Raw genomic sequence first — 18,374 nt, 5'->3', positions numbered from 1 at the left:
TTTCAGTCCCCTAGGAGCATTCAGTTTGTGATGGGTAAGGAAGGATTTTCAGAGGTCTGAACTTTTGCTGCTTCTAAGCTGCCATCTTGACTCCACCCCCAAAATATCAGGAAGGCATAAGTTTTAATTCTCTACTTTGATCCTAAACTTACCTCACTAAGTTCCAGCTTCTGGATCTACAAGTAGTGGAATGCTCAGATGAAGAAAGTGCAAAAAGTGCTTTATGACCATTAAAGGGCTTCATCAAGTTTCCAGAATGCTAGTAGTAGTAGAACCAGCAAAACTAGTAGTAGTACATGACATTTATATAACACTTTTAGGGTTTGCAAAGTACTTTGCTCATTATGGTAGTAAATAGTGTTTACATATTATTATTCCCATTTTACAAATAAGGAAAATGAGGCATGGAGAGGTTAAATGATACAACTAATAAGGAACTGTGTTAGGATTCAAATCTAAATCTCTGACTCAGAGATCACTTATCCTGATCCAATCTGGGAAGACTCCCTGATTTGTAAACCCTTGAGAAGTAATGGACTATGGAACTTCTAACTATATGTGATTCCTGACATTGAAAGAATTAGAAATCTCATCTGCTTTCTGTCACTTGTTAAATAATTAAGAAAACTAGGAAAACTATCTGCTTTTATGGCGCAGAATGAGGCAAGAGCTCAGAGTTTATACCAGAACAATCCTTTATGTTAGTGCCCAGGGTCAAGATTGGGCATCTAACTTTAGTCTTTTGCATGCACTGGATATTTTCTCAAAGTCTGATAAGCAAAAAGACCCTTTTGTTGCTTACCAGATCAAGACAAAAAGCAGTATATTTTGCTTAGAGCCAAATTTTTGCCCTAGAAATACATTTCTGAAATAATATTATAAGGCACTGGTAAGGAGTGATTCACTTTATAGCAATTCATCTTATAAACAACTTTCATGGATAAATCTTTTGCACTAAGAGTCTCTGCTTCTGTAATCATAAGAGCACATTTTGAGGTACATTTATCAATTTCTATTAATATGCTAAAGTTTTATCTTTCCTTGTCCATTAAGATAAAAAACAACTTAGAGGGCTTCCAATCACTTCTGATTATATGAAATTAGAGAGAAAGATGATTTTTTAAAAAAAATCCTAGATATTTTTGGTTGGAAATGTCCTGGGCTAGAGATTAAAGGAAAAAAAAAACCTGGAAGAAAGCCATCTCAAATAGCCTTCCCGTCTTACCATTTGGGATCATAATTCCACCAACCATGGTTCCAAACACGATTCCAAGAGTGAGAGCCTTAAACCGTAGAGGGGGCATATAACCTCCAGCTGCAAAGGTACCATCTTTTTGCTACATGAAAGAAAATCAAAACACACTAAGTTCTGAAATTACTGCTTTCCCCCTATGATTCTCTTGTAAAGCAATTACTCAAAGGGTCCTACTCCATACACCAGACAGAAACTCTTAAGTGAGGCTGAAATGGTGATTTCATCTGACGATTCAATAGTCTATGTAGGTAAGTGTTAACGGCTCAATTAGATTTGGTTGAGCAATCTTAATGTGAAAATGCAACCTGAACCTGAAAAATGGCAAAAGCTGTTATTTCACATCCTGTATGGAATGTAAACTTTACAAATTCTTCATGAAATATTAAGGGCAAATACTTTCATTTGCTTTTTTTTTGCTTTCAGGACCATGACAAGGAGAAAAAAAACAGAGTAGAGTAGGAAGGCACTATTGTTGGAGCAGCACCACTCCAGAGGGGTATCTCTGAAATCTCATGCTGAGTGGACCACATTAAAGTTAGCAGGTAGAATATCATATGCACCAACCTATCTATTAAGCTTTTTAACAGAGTGATAGGAAACACTCACTGGTAACCTCCAGGGGGAAACCAAAGGCAGGAAGTATAACACTGGTAGCACATCCAAACCCCAAATCTCTGATTCCCACCTCCAGGGAGTTACACTTGTTTGTCTTTTTTTTTCCTCAGAGTTTAAACAAACAAGAAATGTTGGTCCACTGAAAGCAGACTATCCACAGGCATAAGGCAAGGAATCATAAACTTCTCATGTGTGAAATTTCCTGGGCAAAGAATATCTGCTGTACAAACTACCTCCAACAAAAGTTGGAGAAAATTTCCACCATTTTGAATTATCCAGTACTTAGGAGAATAAACTTAGGAGAATAATACACTATTTCTCAAGTTAAAAAAGGACCAGAACTCCAGAAGTTATGTATTATCTCAAAATGGTACCTTTATCACTTTATATTTCATATCATTTTCATTTCAAATACTTATCTTTTTTTTCCTTTTGGTAACTAGAACTAAGAAAAAATTTCATGTGAAATAGTAAAAAAGCTACAAATCCAAAGGAGTAGAGATATCTAGCCAGACTTTAACTGTGAGAAAATATCAACTGCAGTATAACTTTAGTCCTGTCTTTTTCCTAGTTAATAAGAATTTCTCCTCCCCCAGTGACCTCAATTATGTATTACTTTAAAATTAGGTGCTTAGGGGGGCAGCTGGGTAGCTCAGTGGATTGAGAGCCAAGCCTAGAGATGGGAGGTCCTAGGTTCAAATCTGGCCTCAGACTCTTCCCAGTTGCGTGACCCTGGGCAAGTAACTTAACCCACATTGCCTAACCCTTACCACTCTTCTGCCTTGAAACCAATACATAGTATTGATTCCAAGATGGAAGGTAAGGGTTTAAAAAAATAATAATAAAACAAAATAAAATTAGGTACTTACATGACTAATGGAAGAGAAGCAACTAGTGTACTAAGCACCAGATTCAACTTGTAGAGAGAAAGTATAAAAAGGAGTTTAAAGCACTGCTGTAAATCCCAACAGAGCAGTTTCTGGAATTTTTTTCTGTTCTATAAGGACTCTAAGCAATTAAAATGGTTATAGTTTTACCACCTATACAAACCACCTAAGCTTCTATAAATTTAATATTATACAAAAGATATTTTGTTATTTCAAAATATTCAACAAGTGCCACTAAGTAGTAGATCACAATCCAGCCCCAGAGACTTGCAACTTAAACTAAAATATAAGAAAAATCCCATTTAATAGCAGTAAAAATAGGAAGAGGAACTAGGCCTATGACTTCACTGATACAGCAAATTCCCAGATAAAGAAATCTTTAGACCATGGTAAGTTAGCATCTTTTCTGCAATTGAGAATCTCAGAGCTGCTTAGAACACTGCAAAGTTCAGTGATCTGCCCAGGATGAGCCAGCCAAGATGTGTTCAGGGTAGGAGTAGTAATAAGGGCAAAAAACCTTCAGAAAAGAGAAGGAACACTTTGAAGAGTCACGGAGTCACTCCAGGATTTCCGTCCTTCCTACAGAAGTAGAAGAACAATCATTTCTTTGGCTATCCTGAGCCCTGCAGTTTGCTCTTGGAGTTCTCCATCAGCCATACCACTTATACAAACCAACAGAATTCCAAAGCTCCAGGGCTTCAGTAAAATTAGCTTAGGTTTGAGGGAGGGGGAAGAGGAGATCAGAGTCTGGGCCAAAAAGAATGTAAAAAAAGTATTCTTTAAGCCACTAAAGCATAGGAAGGGCTGCTTCATTTTTAGATGGCCCTACAAAACTATGCTGAATCACCTTCTTCCAATAGGTACAGAAGAATGCATCAACAAAGATTGATGGTAGAATATTTCCAGAGCAATGCTCTCTACAGATTGGGGCAATAATACTACAACAACATATAATAAAAACTCAATTAATCAAAGTGCTTGTGGAATGGGGTTTTCCAATTAAATAAATTTTCCATATAACTCAGGGTCACAACCAGTAGACCTTTTGAAATTCAACCTATTACTGAAAAATCTCTAAAATGTTCCCATCCTCTTTCTTGCCTTAGTAAATATTGAACATAATTTGAATCTTCCTTTGCTGGTTTAGGATCTTACAATGTCTAAGGCGTCTCATTCTAACTCATCAATTGAATAGTATTAAAGATACAAAAGATATTGGGGAATGGGCTTTTTCCTGACCCTAAGACATCCCATAAGTTGCTTTTCTTAACTATTTCCTAATATCATCTTGTTTTTTATGTCATTTGTCTCCTTCTTCTAAAAGTCAAATGTAGGATAAAAGGTAGAATCACAGAATTGGAAAGGACCTCATAGGTCATTTAATTCACTGCTTATCAAATCATGAATCCCCTCCTCCAACATACTGACAGGTAATCAATCAATCTAGACCAAGCTTAAAGACTTCTGGTAAAGCAGAACTTATTGTGCCTTAAGCAGCCCATTCCACATTGGAACAGCTGGAGCAATTCTAATTGCGAGGAAGTTTTTCCTTATCCATTTTACTCTGACTTCAACCAATTAGTTCTGGTTGTACTCTTGGAGCCAAGCAAAACAAACCTAATGTCTTGTCTATTAGATTTCTACAAGATTATAAGCTCCATTGGGGGCAGCTGGGTAGCTCAACATATTGAGAGCCAGACCTAGAGCTGGGAGGTCCTAGGTTCAAATCTGGCCTCAGACACTACCCATGTATGACCTTGGGCAAGTCACTTAACCCCCACTGCCTAGTCCTTACCACTCTTCTGCCTTGGAACCTATACACGGTATTGATTCCAAGATGGAAGGTAAGGGTTAAAAAAAGGTTATAAGCTCCATGGAGGCAAGAGCCATCTAAATTTTGTATCTCCAACATCTAGCATAGTGCTCTGCAAATAGGAGGCATTTAATACTTATTGAAAGGAATTCTATATGAAATCCTTCAAAGATTTTAATGTTATTATATTCTTTTCTCCAAGTTAAATAAACCAAATTCCTATTAAAGGTGCTTAAATAGCTTCTTAACCAAGGTTGGACAATAATAGCAAAAGTTCTACCTAACAGGAAAACAAAAGAGAGCTTTAGAAGACTGAAAGAGATCCAGATTAAATTCATGCAAATGACTCCAACTTTTTCTCCAACTTTTTCTTCTACCACTAGTTACAAAGGAATCTTACCTGTTGCTCAAAGAGAAGAGTATTCAGAGCTTGTCTGCATGGCAGAATCATCATGGGAAACCCAACAGCCACTGACATCATGAATCCCACTCGAATCATCTCAGTCACCAGATTGGAAGGGAAGTTCATTAACACATTACCAGCAATAGTTTCTGTAAAGCTGACATAGCCAAAAAATCCTACCTGTCCAAGTAGAAGGGAAATGATAGGAAGAAAGACAGTTCTGATCAGCATGTAACCTAATGCAGAAGGGCAAATAAAAGTTCCTATGTAATGGCCCACATTTCAAAAAGGTCTTCAGTGTACACAATTTCTTTAAGGAAAGAAGTGTTATATTGAGTCATTTATTCAGTCTTGTACTTTGGTAAACCTTCTCTAAAGAGAGAAAATCAGCCAACACAAGACCAAAGATAGCAGAATGGCATGCACAATGACTACAATAATATAAATGAAAACACTAAAAGAAGTTGAAATGAGATTAAATTTTATGAGCCATAATTTCCTTCAAAACGCAACAATAGCAAGAAAATGTCTAAAGTTCCCAGTTTAGAAGGGCTTGTATAAACTGATGCAGAGTGAAATGATCAAAAACTATTTATACAACTACAACAATAAAGGAAAATACCAGTGTACAACTTAAGAACTATTAGCAGAGGTGACAGACTAGAGATATAGAATGAGACATGTCTCTTCAGACATGGCACAAAAAGTGGAATTTTTTTTTGTGACTATGCTTATTTGTCACCAAAAAAAGGGGCTTATTTGAGGGGAGAAGGAGAATTGGGGTAGAGTGGTGAGGACAAATGGGGGTTGGCAAGCTAGGCAGTTTGGTGGATAGAGAGCCCGGCCTAGAGATGGGAGGTCCTGAGTTCAAATATGACCTCATACTTCCTAGCTATGTGACCACAGGCAAGCCCTTACTGCCCTTCTGAGTTAGAATTGATACATAGTATTGATTCTAAGATACAATGTAAGGGTTTTTAAAAAACAAATAAGTAAAAATAATTTTTAAAAAAAGGGAAGCAGAAGAAATTTCAGAAAAGATATACACAAGTAGGGTAGTATCATATAAAAGTAAATACCATGTAAAATATGAAATATATAAAAAAATACTAAGATACACACAGTGGAGTCACAGCTTAGTGGGCAGTCATTTTTTCATATGTATCATCTGTACTTCATATATAGAAATGCTTATCAATGTAAAAGTAAAATTTTTTTAATTCTATGGAACTAGTACAGCACTCTGCACTTCACTTTTCCTATAGGACTGGGCTACCTCTTCTTTTCTGATCACAAATTTTCTAAATGGTGAATTTCCTGCCACTTGTTGCACACAATATGCAATATGTCATAGCCAAGTAATAGCCATCACATATTATTCTTTGGGTTACCTATAATTTTGTTTCATTGGAAACAGTGGTTGTTCTATGATTTGTAACCAATTAGCAATACCAGAAGAATACTAATATAAAAAAATGAGTTTTTGTGTCATGGAGCAGCATATGAGATTGTTGAGAACCTTTTACAATTTCTCAGCTCCAATCTAGCCTTCTCATCCTCCTTTTTAATTCTATAATTTCACTAATCTAAAAAACTCACCATGTGGAAGTTTCCTGCATGCTTTTATTTTAGTTAAAAGATAAGTACAATTGGGAAAACATGGTTATAAAAAAAGTCAATAAAACCTTTTAAAAATAAAAAATCTTAAAAAAAAATTAAGCAAAAGTTCCCAATTCACTGGATAGCATTCTTTCTAGTAATAGGGACTGGAAGAATATATATACCCTCTATGTTAAAAAAAAAACACCAAACTCTGAGCTTATCTATAAGCTATATACTATCTGTATAATGTATATAATATGGGTATAGAACATATAATATGCAATATATAATATATCCATTATCTATAATCCCCTTATAGCAAGGACCTCAAGCACAGGTTCTCAAAATATGGGGTCTGCAGACTTGTTGCTTTTTACTATTTTGGTAGCTGTATTTTAAAAGAATTGGTTTACTTTGTAAACTATGTCTTTTATGTATTTAAAAACATTATTTTTAGAAAAGGCCTATAGGCTTCACCAGTCTGCCACAGTGAGGTAAAAGTGAAAGATCCATTACTCAAAAAAGACAATTTTAAAGATAGCCTTCTAATGTTTTTTAGGACAGATAATTTTCTCTGGAATAGTTAAAAATCAATGACGTTTATACTTTTTGTCCCAGATTGTCCCTATTGTCAGGAATACATCCCAAGAATATCAATGCCAAAAAGAAAAGCCACAGATATACCAAAATACAAATAATAGCATTTTTATACCATTAAAAAATTGTAAACAAAGTAGATCAGTGGCAACAAACTGAAATAGAAACATCTCCCTGGACCAATAATGACTTAGAAAACCACAAATTAACATTATCCAGATTGCAGTGTATTTATTTTGCTAAACATGTCCCAATTATATTTTAATCTCAATCTGGGAGTTGAAGTTTTGTAGTCAAGAGTATGACACCTCTGAAGTAGATAGCCATTGTTTAGAGAATGGCTAAACAAATTGTGTTTCCTGAATGTAATAAAATATCATTGTGTTGTAAGAAATAATGAATATAACTACAAAGAAGCAAGGGAAGAGTTATGTAAAATGATACAAAGTAAAGCCGAATTAGGAAAACAACATGTCCAATGACAACAAAAAAATCAAAAGAACAATAAAATAATCAAGATTGTGTGCCATAAAATTATGAGCCAGCATGAATCATAAAGATTAAGAGATACCTTCTCTTTATCTTTGCAAGTGTGGGGGATCATGGTATTGAACATTATACATATATGTCATCAGTTTTGCTGAACTTTTCTTTCTTCATCTATTTTTCTTCTCTCTTATAAGGTATGACTCTCTTACAGGAGGTAGGTAAAGGGATATAATGGGAGATATAAGGGATATAAAAACAAGAGGTAACAATTTAAAATTATCTTTTAAAAAATGATTATGTATTACTCATACATATGTGCTTTATAGAGAAAAGTTTTGGAGAAAGAAATTCAAAAAAGAGAAAAAGAAGTATAAAAGGTCCTTACCGTAATGTAAAAAGTGGTGACCACATTAAGTGATGAAGCAAATATGGAGCTCATTATTTTAACTGATGGTTCATCTAGGCTGTCATAGGTAGGCAGAACCTGGCTACAAAAATATATGCAAAACATAAAGTATTTAAAAAAGTAAAGTTCCAAATAAAAAACATGCCCCCAACCTAATTCAAAAATTTCTAACATGCTCCTCTCATGAAAGAAGGAAGGAAAGAAGGAGGGAGGGAGGGAGGGAGGGAGGGAGGGAGGGAGGGAGGGAAGGGAGGGAGGGAGGGAGGGAGGGAGGGAGGGAGGGAGGGAGGGAGGGAGGGAGGGAGGAAGGAAGGAAGGAAGGAAGGAAGGAAGGAAGGAAGGAAGGAAGGAAGGAAGGAAGGAAGGAAGGAAGGAAGGAAGGAAGGAAGGAAGGAAGGAAGGAAGGAAGGAAGGAAGGAAGGAAGGAAGGAAGGAAGGAAGGAAGGAAGGAAGGAAGGAAGGAAGGAAGGAAGGAAGGAAGGAAGGAAGGAAGGAAGGAAGGAAGGAAGGAAGGAAGGAAGGAAGGAAGGAAGGAAGGAAGGAAGGAAGGAAGGAAGGAAGGAAGGAAGGAAGGAAGGAAGGAAGGAAGGAAGGAAGGAAGGAAGGAAGGAAGGAAGGAAGGAAGGAAGGAAGGAAGGAAGGAAGGAAGGAAGGAAGGAAGGAAGGAAGGAAGGAAGGAAGGAAGGAAGGAAGGAAGGAAGGAAGGAAGGAAGGAAGGAAGGAAGGAAGGAAGGAAGGAAGGAAGGAAGGAAGGAAGGAAGGAAGAAGAAAAGAAAAATCACCAGGCCAGGATTTGTAGGATAAATGCCAAGAGATTTCATAATGCTATCAATTTTAGGTGAAGTAAACGTATCTCTTCAAAACCCTCTCTCTCCCTCTGAATAACATACATGACATAAACATTTCAAAAGTGCTGAAAAATGATAGGCCATTTGTTTCACTGAAATACTTGTGGAACTGCTCCAGTGTGCATAGGGGAGATAATTGTTCTTGGAACCCTTCATGTTGATAATTAAAGTAATGCTTTGTTTACAGAGTGAAAGCAGGATACTGTTGAAAAAAAAAAGTGAACTTAAACAAAACTAAAAATATAAGTATTGTGTCATATTTTAGCCCAATTCATAAAAATCTAAGGGGCTCTGACAAATATTTTTGAGGCTTGTAACATTCTTTATATATAACGGGAGAAGGGAGAGTACACCTTTTAGCAATTTATCTTTATCCTATTATCAGATACACTTCAACTCTGGTCCTATTATAAAAGATTCCTGGGTTAGGTGGGAGAAATTAGAAGTTTGTAGTTAGGAAATATGACATTCATATAGAACCTGAGGAAGTAAGTTTCCTTGACATATATTTTTGTGGCCCATAAATGAGAGAGAGAGAGAAAGTATGTGTGTGATGTAAAGGTATCAAGTAGTATACTTGTAAGGACATAAAAAGATTCCAATAAAGTGTGGGACTTGAGAGGTGAAAGTTTCAGAGAAAAGATGACATTGGGTGAGAGTAGTGTCTATACAAATACATAATGGAAGACAAATCAAGGTGGAGATTAATGAAGTTGAGTTTAGGCAAAGAATCCCAACTTTAGTACAGGGGTGAATTAAGGACAGAAGAGTAAATCAGTGCTGTTGTTTTTTTGAAGGGGAATTGACAGAGAAAATGCAATGTAAATTTCAGTAATCATTTCATAATCTGTTTCAGACTAGGAGTTCTTTATCTTTTTTTGTGTCACAGACCCCTTTGGCAGTCTGATGATACCTATAGGATGTATCTTATCTGAGAAATATTTTTAATGCATAGAATAAAACACAAATGAAACGAATTACATTGAAATACAGTTATCAAAAATTTTAAGTTAATGGTCCACAGATTAAAAACCCCAGCTCTAGACTAATCTTTTCAAGTATGAAGACCCCTTTTTAATATCAAAACATTGCAGAGGATCTCACATAATTGTACTTCTGGCACCAAATAATCCTCATGGCTTCCCATCCCCTTCTTTACATTCTATTGCCCTTTCTCTCTTTCCCTCACCCAAACCCCATCCTTGGTTCTTATGCTTTCTTTTCATTTTAATCTTCTCTTTACAACCCCCCCACCAAACTGAAGTTTGCTTTGTGTTCTCTCTTTCCAATTCTACCCTTCTTCAACTTTTCCCTCCTTTTTCTCCATCTTGAATTGTTTTCTTCTTGTGTTTCAATGTATTACTACACCAAACTCTGTGATGTATTTATATGTTCAACTCTCCTTCCAATTCAGATGAAAGGGCTTGCTCTACCCCCTTTCTCCATTTTTTAATACTTTCTTCTCATGAATAAAAATCCCAAGTGCCTCCTTCTTCCTTATTTCTTCTCTGGTATATTCTTTTATCCTTCTTTTCTTTCCTCTCTTAAAATCATCAAAACAAAACCACTCTCAACCCCTGTTTATCTTAATTCCCTATGCGATCTTTGAAGTCATTAGTACTCTGAAGGGGCACTTGTCTCTTCTCCTCTATTACAATGAAACCTCTTTATCATATTTTAAACTGCTCAGATGTATTCACCTTTCTAGATTTCTCCTGACTTCTGTGATTGCATTCTAGAATTTCTACTCAGATCATTATTCCCCTTGTAGGATGAACTCAAGTCTTATGTAAGTTATATGTTTTTGTCTTTTGGAATACTCTTTTATAAGTAGTAGCTACAAGTTTTGTATGATCCAGATTAAATCTTTGGTCCTAGAAATCATTCCAGGCTATGTTTTTTTCTTTGACCTGGAAGCTCTTGATTTTAGTTATGACATTTTTGGGAATTTTCATTTGGGGGTTTCTTTCAAGAAGTTATCCAAGGAGTCTGTTTTTACTTTGACCTCTGGTGCTGAGAAATCTGGGTAATTTTCATTTAAAATTTCTTGAAAGACAATATCCCAGTATCCTCTGTGAGGTTCTATTTGTAGTTTTAGTGAAGTTACTCTTCCTCTTGAGTTTTCCTCTTAGGTAATTTATGATACATAATATTCTATCATAATGTTCATTATCTTCCATTTATTCCTATCTCCAGTCTCAGTTTCTAATTTGAGAGTCAGTACCAGGGTCAGGCTCCAATCCTTCCTGTATTCTTAGATGAGATGATTAAGCTCTGACTGGTTCTAACCTAGCTTTCCCAAGTTCCTGCTGCTGGCTTTTTCTTCCCTTGGTATTTCTATACTCAGAGAATGAGAGTACTGGCAGGTTTCAGCAGCCCCAGTAGAGATCTGTGTTGGCTATCTCTGCTCAAATACTGCTACAGTCTTCCATCCCACCTGGGACTCCCCCGACCAGGGAACCAAGTGGCCTTCTGTCCTATCTGGAGCTTCCTGAATAAGAGCATTGCCACAGGCTTCTGGTTTACATAGGCTCACACTAGTTTCTCTGGCAGAATCCCTCTTCCAATGTTGGCAGCTTCTGGCTATCTTTTGGTGTAGTTCTGAGCTGGAAAATAGAGTTAAGTCATAGTACTCTTTGGATTTCTTGTTTATTATTCAATCTGGTGCACTTTCTAGATCACTGCTAAGATAAAGTCGGAAATGAACATATAAATGGCTTTCCACTCTGTCTTCCTCTAAGGTGGAGCTTAAACCTAAGTTTTTCTGATTCTGGGGCTGGCTCTGTACTCTGGAAAATTTGAAAAATAGTAATATACATATATACAAGGCATGTCATTTATTCAGTCTTAAAACATAATTTTGCTTATTTATTAGTCATTTAATGAAATGGTCAATAACTTGTTGTAGCTGTCAGTGGGAGTCAGACACCCCTTACAATAATTCTACTCTAGACTCAAAATTCTTCAGGTGTCATTTTATCAGTCCTGAGTGGGGTTGGGATGATGCTAAGGAAAGTAAGCATGAAGGCTTCATTTTCTTTCTTTAAAATCAGGAATGGATATGCTAATTCTGTTTGCCTATCCTTGTTCCCAACACAATTTCTTTGCTGTGAGGAGTGAATGTACAAATATATCTCTCAACATGCACACAAACCATCAGTCAGAGAAAATCAAGATATTACTACTAATAGGTGAACCTATCAGTAAGATATGTCAAAAGAGGAAGTAAATCCCAATGCTTAGAGGCTTGACCACTACTAAAGACCTTTCCCTTTTCCACCTGTGCTATAAAAAGACAATATAAATACACACAGCAGGAAATTTCATAGTATCCTAGACTAAGAGCTAGAAAGGACTATTCAGCCATATTTTCTAAAATGAAATTCAGAGAATAAGAAATTTACTCAAGACCAAACAACCCCAAGAGACAGAGGTGGAGTTTAAACACAGGTCCTCTAACTCCAAATCCAACATATACTCCACTGTTCTAGGTTAAAGAAGCCAAAGAAGGAATGGCCAAGACATCATTTCCCCAGAGGCCATAATCTGAAACAAAGATGAACTTGTAGCATGAAAGTTAAATTATTCCCAAGGGCCTACTTTTTCTGTGGTCAGAGCATCAGGCTTACATATTTGTTTTGAAACTTAGCTATATAAACTATCAAAGCTTTACCACATGCTCTCTGCCAGATAAGAATAATCCTCCATGAAGCAAGTACAATACAAAACCAAAAAAAAAAAAAGAATGTCCCATTTACTCAAAGGGTGTGTTTATAGAAAGAGACAGATATATATTTTTTAAAGCCAAAGAGGTCTTGCAAAAGACTAAAATTTAGGATGAGACAGGAGGTCCTGAGCTCAAATCTGGTCTCAGATACTTCCCAGCTCTGTGACCCTGGGCAAATCATTTGACCCCCATCCCTTACCACTATTCTGTCTTGGAACCAATACTTAGTATCAATTCTAAGACAGAAGGTAAATTAAAAAAAAAAAGACTACAGTTTAAGTTGAATGGCTTCTTCCTACTTCTGCCCATTGCTGAGAATAAACTGTATTGTATCTGGACAAATCTGGGATTTCTACTTAGATCCTAAGACCCTAAAGTCCAGAATCTCTAAACTTATCCCACAAGTTGGATCACATATACAGGGCGGGATAGGACTCCAGGTGTCTTCTAGTCTAATCTTCACTCTACCATTGAGGAAACTGAGGTCCAAAGAAAGGAAAATGCCTTTCTCAAGATCATATAGAAAGTGGCAGAGTCAAAATTCAAATCCAGTTCCTCTAATTTGTTGAAGGACTCATGGTAATATATTATTTTAACCTTCAATGTTAACTTTAAATTCTAACCTTGATCCAAGAATTATTTTTTCAAATAATTGAGTATTTAATATCTTAGGAAACAAGAGCAAAAGGAGCAGGCAACAGTAGAGAATAGGCAGGCATAGTATTCTAGGTCTAATAATGAATGAATAAATCACAAAGGGTTATGAAGACACAAATGATCCCAAGTTGTATCACCTGATCATTCCCAACAAAAATAAAATCATAACCTTGCTTTTCATTGATAGATATTATATATATGAACATATACATAACTATACTTGTGTGTATATACACACATGTATACACACATACATATACACCACTGGAAAGTAAGCAGATTATATTTCTACATGTGTCAAATATTTTTTCTTAAGAAAAAGATTCAGAGATCAACAAAATTAAATGCACCCAGTCTGAGAAAAACAAAGTAAGTACCCAGAGAATGTTTTATTCTTACATTCAGAGAAAACATGAGTTTTTATCTTTAGGTTTAGATTGCTACTTAACTGGTTTAACAGAATCTATATTTAGAGAGACATGTGCACATACTATTCCAGACCATATAATTTTACCCAAGTTTCCAAGTCCAATAAATGTGTGCTAGTAACTACGTGGCCACCACAAGAGAGCAATTGGGCATTTTAAAAAAACACAGGACAACTGGTAACTAGGTAAGCTGTAAAAAAATATAACTTCTGTCACCAATTATAATGGAGACATTAAACAGCAAGACTGGAGCATGTTCTGGTAGAAACTGAGCTGCCAAGAGAGAGACGATAAGTGGGAAATGATGATTTGGATCTCGCATGTGGGTGTAAACACAGCAGCATGAACAAATTTTATCTGTCACATTAGTTTACGATTGGCACAATACATGTTCACTAAAACTCCAGGAGGGGGGAAGCCCAGTTCTGCCAGCCTCCCTAACGTTGATGGTCTTTTCCCTGTCCACATTTGGATTTACGCCTCTATTTTGAGCCGGTTACTATTCCAACCGAGCATGAATCACTTGCTCCTGTCATTCTGGTAGAGAAGGTAATGCTGCTGGAATTATGGAAATAACCTGATCTGCATTTACAGAGAGCCATGTGCCAAAAAGAAAACACACACACACACATACACACACATTCACACACACATGCATACACACACACACACAATGAGGATCTCTGTAAGTATATCAGCAACAATCTGAAGTCAATGTTTGTGCAATTTCCTTTTAAATATTCCCAAACAGCTAAATTCTGGCAAAAGATTAGGAAAGCTGCCTATTCAGATGGTTTTTTGGTTGTTGCTAAAATTCATACTGCCAACTCTCTTTTTTTGTTGAAAGTCTGGCAAACTAGGCAATCTTACTAGTTATTCTAAAAACATGTTTCAATTTAACTCATGATTGAAATATAACTCCCTCAACTTAGAGCAGTGGGGAAAGGATCATAACCAAATAAGACATTACTCTTCAGTAGCTTGTAACACATGATTTAAAAGAGGAAAAAAGTCCTATTCAACACAGTAAATTATGACCCTTTATCATTACAAAATACATTTCACATTATTACTATGAAAAATCAAAGAACAGGAAGTACTTACGACTGGCAGGCAAAAGACATGCCAAAGATAGGAATGCAACGAAAAATGCCCTCCCAACGGGTGTAACTAACCAGCTCCAGCCACTGCCCACCAAAAAGGCCATGTTTGAGAGAGGACAGTACTATCTGTAGCCAAAGAAAAGTAAGAATCATTAAGACTTAAATATATCAAATCCTTCAGTGAATAAATGGCAGGATGCTAATATTTCTAATGCTGTGATAGAGGCAGAAGAATGCAGCAGCTCTCAATCTGGTGCAAACATTTAGTATAATCTAATTTTCTCATAGAATTTCACATTTTAGAGTTCCTCTTGCGTCTTTGCTTGACCCAGTCTAATAATATTTCTACAGGTTCACTTATTATTACCAAAAAGGCAGCAATGGCCTTCTGGAAAGTGGGATTCATTTTTACTAGTTTAATGCCACCACAAACTATTAACATACATCTTTACCACAACATTAGAATACTTTTTGAGAATTGTGCCCAGCTGCGCAGAGTTTTCCTTGCTTCATCCAAGAGGCTGTCCACAAAAGGGGTCACTTAAAGCAGTTAGAAGCAGGATCCCTTCCCAATCCTTGGCAACATTTTACTTGTGGGTGGCAGAGGAAGGTGCTCCCAAATACTGGCAGGCTCTTAAATAATCCTGAACATGTCAAAAATGTATCTTGGACAACCAAGTACCATTTAAAAAATGAAAATTCACCAAATACAAGGCTATCTAAAGTCAAGACGGTAACTGGAAAAATGACATACAGAGTTACTGCCACTGGTCTGTCAAATAGCTGAGTTAGGGACTAGGCTTTTTTCCTATCAGTGAAAAAAACAGAACAAAACACTCTTATGTCAGTAAATGTACAAAAGGGTTATATACAGTGAGGAAAAAAGTGATGTAAAGAAACCTTGAGAAGCTCTACCCACTTATAAAGTGCCACTCCCTAATTTTTTCAGGCAAGTTTCAATATTTAATATGGCAAATGTTACTCCATGACCTAGAGGTTACACCTTGCTCTCACAGGCCACCTTTCGGGGTTGAGTGAGGTAAACCAAGTTAAGAGATCTGGCCCAAACCTCAGGCTTTGCTTATCATGTAAGGGTACTTACTGAGGGTTTTATATAAAAGGGTATATAAAAAAGGTTATATTGGTATAGTGGTATATTGACAGGTGGATTCTGCTATGAGACATTTAACTTTGGTTCACCCTGATGCTATCAGAACATCTATGACATCCAGAAAAAAGTGCTCCCTGAAGCTCTAACATACCCTAGGGACTCCTAACCTTTTTGGTATCATGGGCTCTTTGGCAGTCTATTAAAACCTATGGTCTCCTTCTCAGAAAAATGTTTGTAAATGCATAAATAAAATTCACAGGATTATAAATGAGTCCAACTATAATGAAATAAAGATGTAATTTTTTCCCCATCTAAATTCAAGGACTCCCTGAAATCTGAAGAGGTCCACAGACTCCTGGGGAGTCAGAGGGCCTCAAGTTAAAAACCCCTGCTTCAAAACAATCTATGACTTTCCAAGTATTAAGCTCTTATCATCTGAGTGGCAGATGACTGGCAATCACAATACAAAGTAAATCCTCATGCCCAAAATATAAACTAAAATGTAATCAAATCAAAGTAGTCCTATGGACACACCAAAATCATTGATGACTTTTTCCTCTGTTGCTCCATTCCAAACTGATCACACTAACTTTTACCAGTAAGCACACAACAAAGTGTTCCTCAGAGAAGACTTCAATGTTCTCTGACTATGAAAAGGTAGGAGAGGCACAACATAGCATGCCTGGAAATGATCCATTTCTCTTCTCTTACAACAACAGGCTATGATATAGTGAGTATTATTGTCTAGGCAGAATCCAGAGCAGTCATTACTGCATTCTTACCCATAGTTTATTTGGAAAAATTGAAAAAAATCACAAATACTCACCACAAACATAAACACTGTGTAGAAGATGAGAGCCATGGCACTAAAGGACTGTATGGAAGCCATCATGTTCCTCTGGAGGCTCAATGGAAGGACAATGCACAAGGAGACAACAAAAAGTAGGAATATCCGGAAGCTTCCAGTTACCTGAGAATACATGGAAAACGGAAATGCTGATTTCATCAACTCAGAATTCAAGGGGCTGATAAACCAAAGAAATCTAGTATACCAGAAGACACCGTAAAGGAGGTTAAAAGAAATGGCCCAAAGCAAAAAGCCAATTTTCTCACTACCACTTAATAGCATAGAGGGAAGGCTATTTCTGTGATGAACCTATCTTGTCACTGGGTGCCACTGTTGCTCTATGGAGTGACTGCCAAGGACACTCACTAAAAGCAGAAACTTAATAATGGGAGGAGGAAAATTAAAGCTAATAAAAACTGAGAACATTTAAAGATTTTTTTTAGCATATTAAAGCTACCATGGTTGAAAAAAGATGGAAATCTTGAAATTCTAATCCTGATAATAAAAAACCTAGAGATTGCTATTTATTATAGCAAAAAGTCTCAAGTGCCTAGAAATACTTAAAATCTAATTTGGCTGCCACCAGAATACATCTTCCTAACTTCACAATGCCTTAATCAATCAGTAAGCATTTATTAAGCACCTACTATATACCAGGAAATTAAAGTTTAATAGCATCAAGGTGGCACAGATATGTACTTCATCAAGATCCTGGAAAATCTCTTTTTCCAATCAAAAATATCTGCATATTTACTCCTGGATTTATGGTATAAATGGAAGAAGGAATCATATGCCTCAGACAAAAACCTGAGTATTCCAGTATAGCTTTCGAAAAATAGTTTGTGACAAAAATTAGGGGAATGGGATCATGCATTGTCTCATAAACAGTTTCTTTTGTGTAATGAGGATATGTAGTAGAAAGTAAGAGAAAATTGTGACTGCCTACAATTTTCTCTTCTCTAATTACCAAAGAACTAGGAAAACTTTAGCAAACAATCAATTGACAAGCATTGATTAAATGCCTACTATGTCCCAGGGACTATGTTGAGTACTGAAGATACAAAGACAAAAAAGAAATAGTCCCTCCCTGAGGGAGTTCACATTCTACTGGGGGAAGTAATGTATATATAAATAAGTATATACAAATTATATGTAAAATAAGTAAAAGGCAAAATTGGAGGAGGGGCTATAGCAGCTTTGCATAGAAAAAGTGTCACAAGCAGAATTTTTAAGGAAACAAGGTAAAGATAGTAGAAATGCATTCCAGGCATGGAAAACAGTTAATACAAAGGTGAGAAAATGAGAAATGATATGTAATATGTGTAAAACAACAAGAAAGAAAGTTTGGAGTATAGGGAGGGAAATAATGTCTAATAAGGTTCAAAAGGAAGGTTAGGGTCAAGTTGTGAAGTGTTTTAAAAGCTAAACAAATAGTTTATATTTGATCCTTGAGACAATAGGGAGCCACTGGAGTTTTACTAAGTAGGGAAGTGACATTGTTAGATGTGAGCTTTAGGAAAATCACTTTGTCAGCTGTGTGGGAAAACATATTGCAGAGGGGTGACTTAAGGAAGACAGACCAATTG

General features: G+C 36.3%; 1 protein-coding gene across 1 annotated transcript in view; it reads right to left on the bottom strand.

The window, feature by feature from the left end:
* Positions 1-18,374, bottom strand: part of SLC38A10 (solute carrier family 38 member 10) — a 71,327-nt gene that overhangs the window by 35,985 nt on the left and 16,968 nt on the right. Inside the window, exons 5-9 of the mRNA XM_056817348.1 lie at positions 16,768-16,911; positions 14,832-14,956; positions 8,047-8,149; positions 4,971-5,153; positions 1,226-1,337 (exon numbers count right to left, since the gene is read on the bottom strand). Coding sequence (XP_056673326.1) covers positions 1,226-1,337; positions 4,971-5,153; positions 8,047-8,149; positions 14,832-14,956; positions 16,768-16,911 — 667 coding nt within the window. The remainder of the gene's footprint in view (positions 1-1,225; positions 1,338-4,970; positions 5,154-8,046; positions 8,150-14,831; positions 14,957-16,767; positions 16,912-18,374) is intronic.

This window comes from Monodelphis domestica, chromosome 2 (genome assembly GCF_027887165.1).
Source record: "Monodelphis domestica isolate mMonDom1 chromosome 2, mMonDom1.pri, whole genome shotgun sequence".
Classification (NCBI taxonomy): Eukaryota; Metazoa; Chordata; class Mammalia; order Didelphimorphia; family Didelphidae; genus Monodelphis; species Monodelphis domestica.
This window is presented reverse-complemented; position numbering and strand designations above follow the sequence as displayed.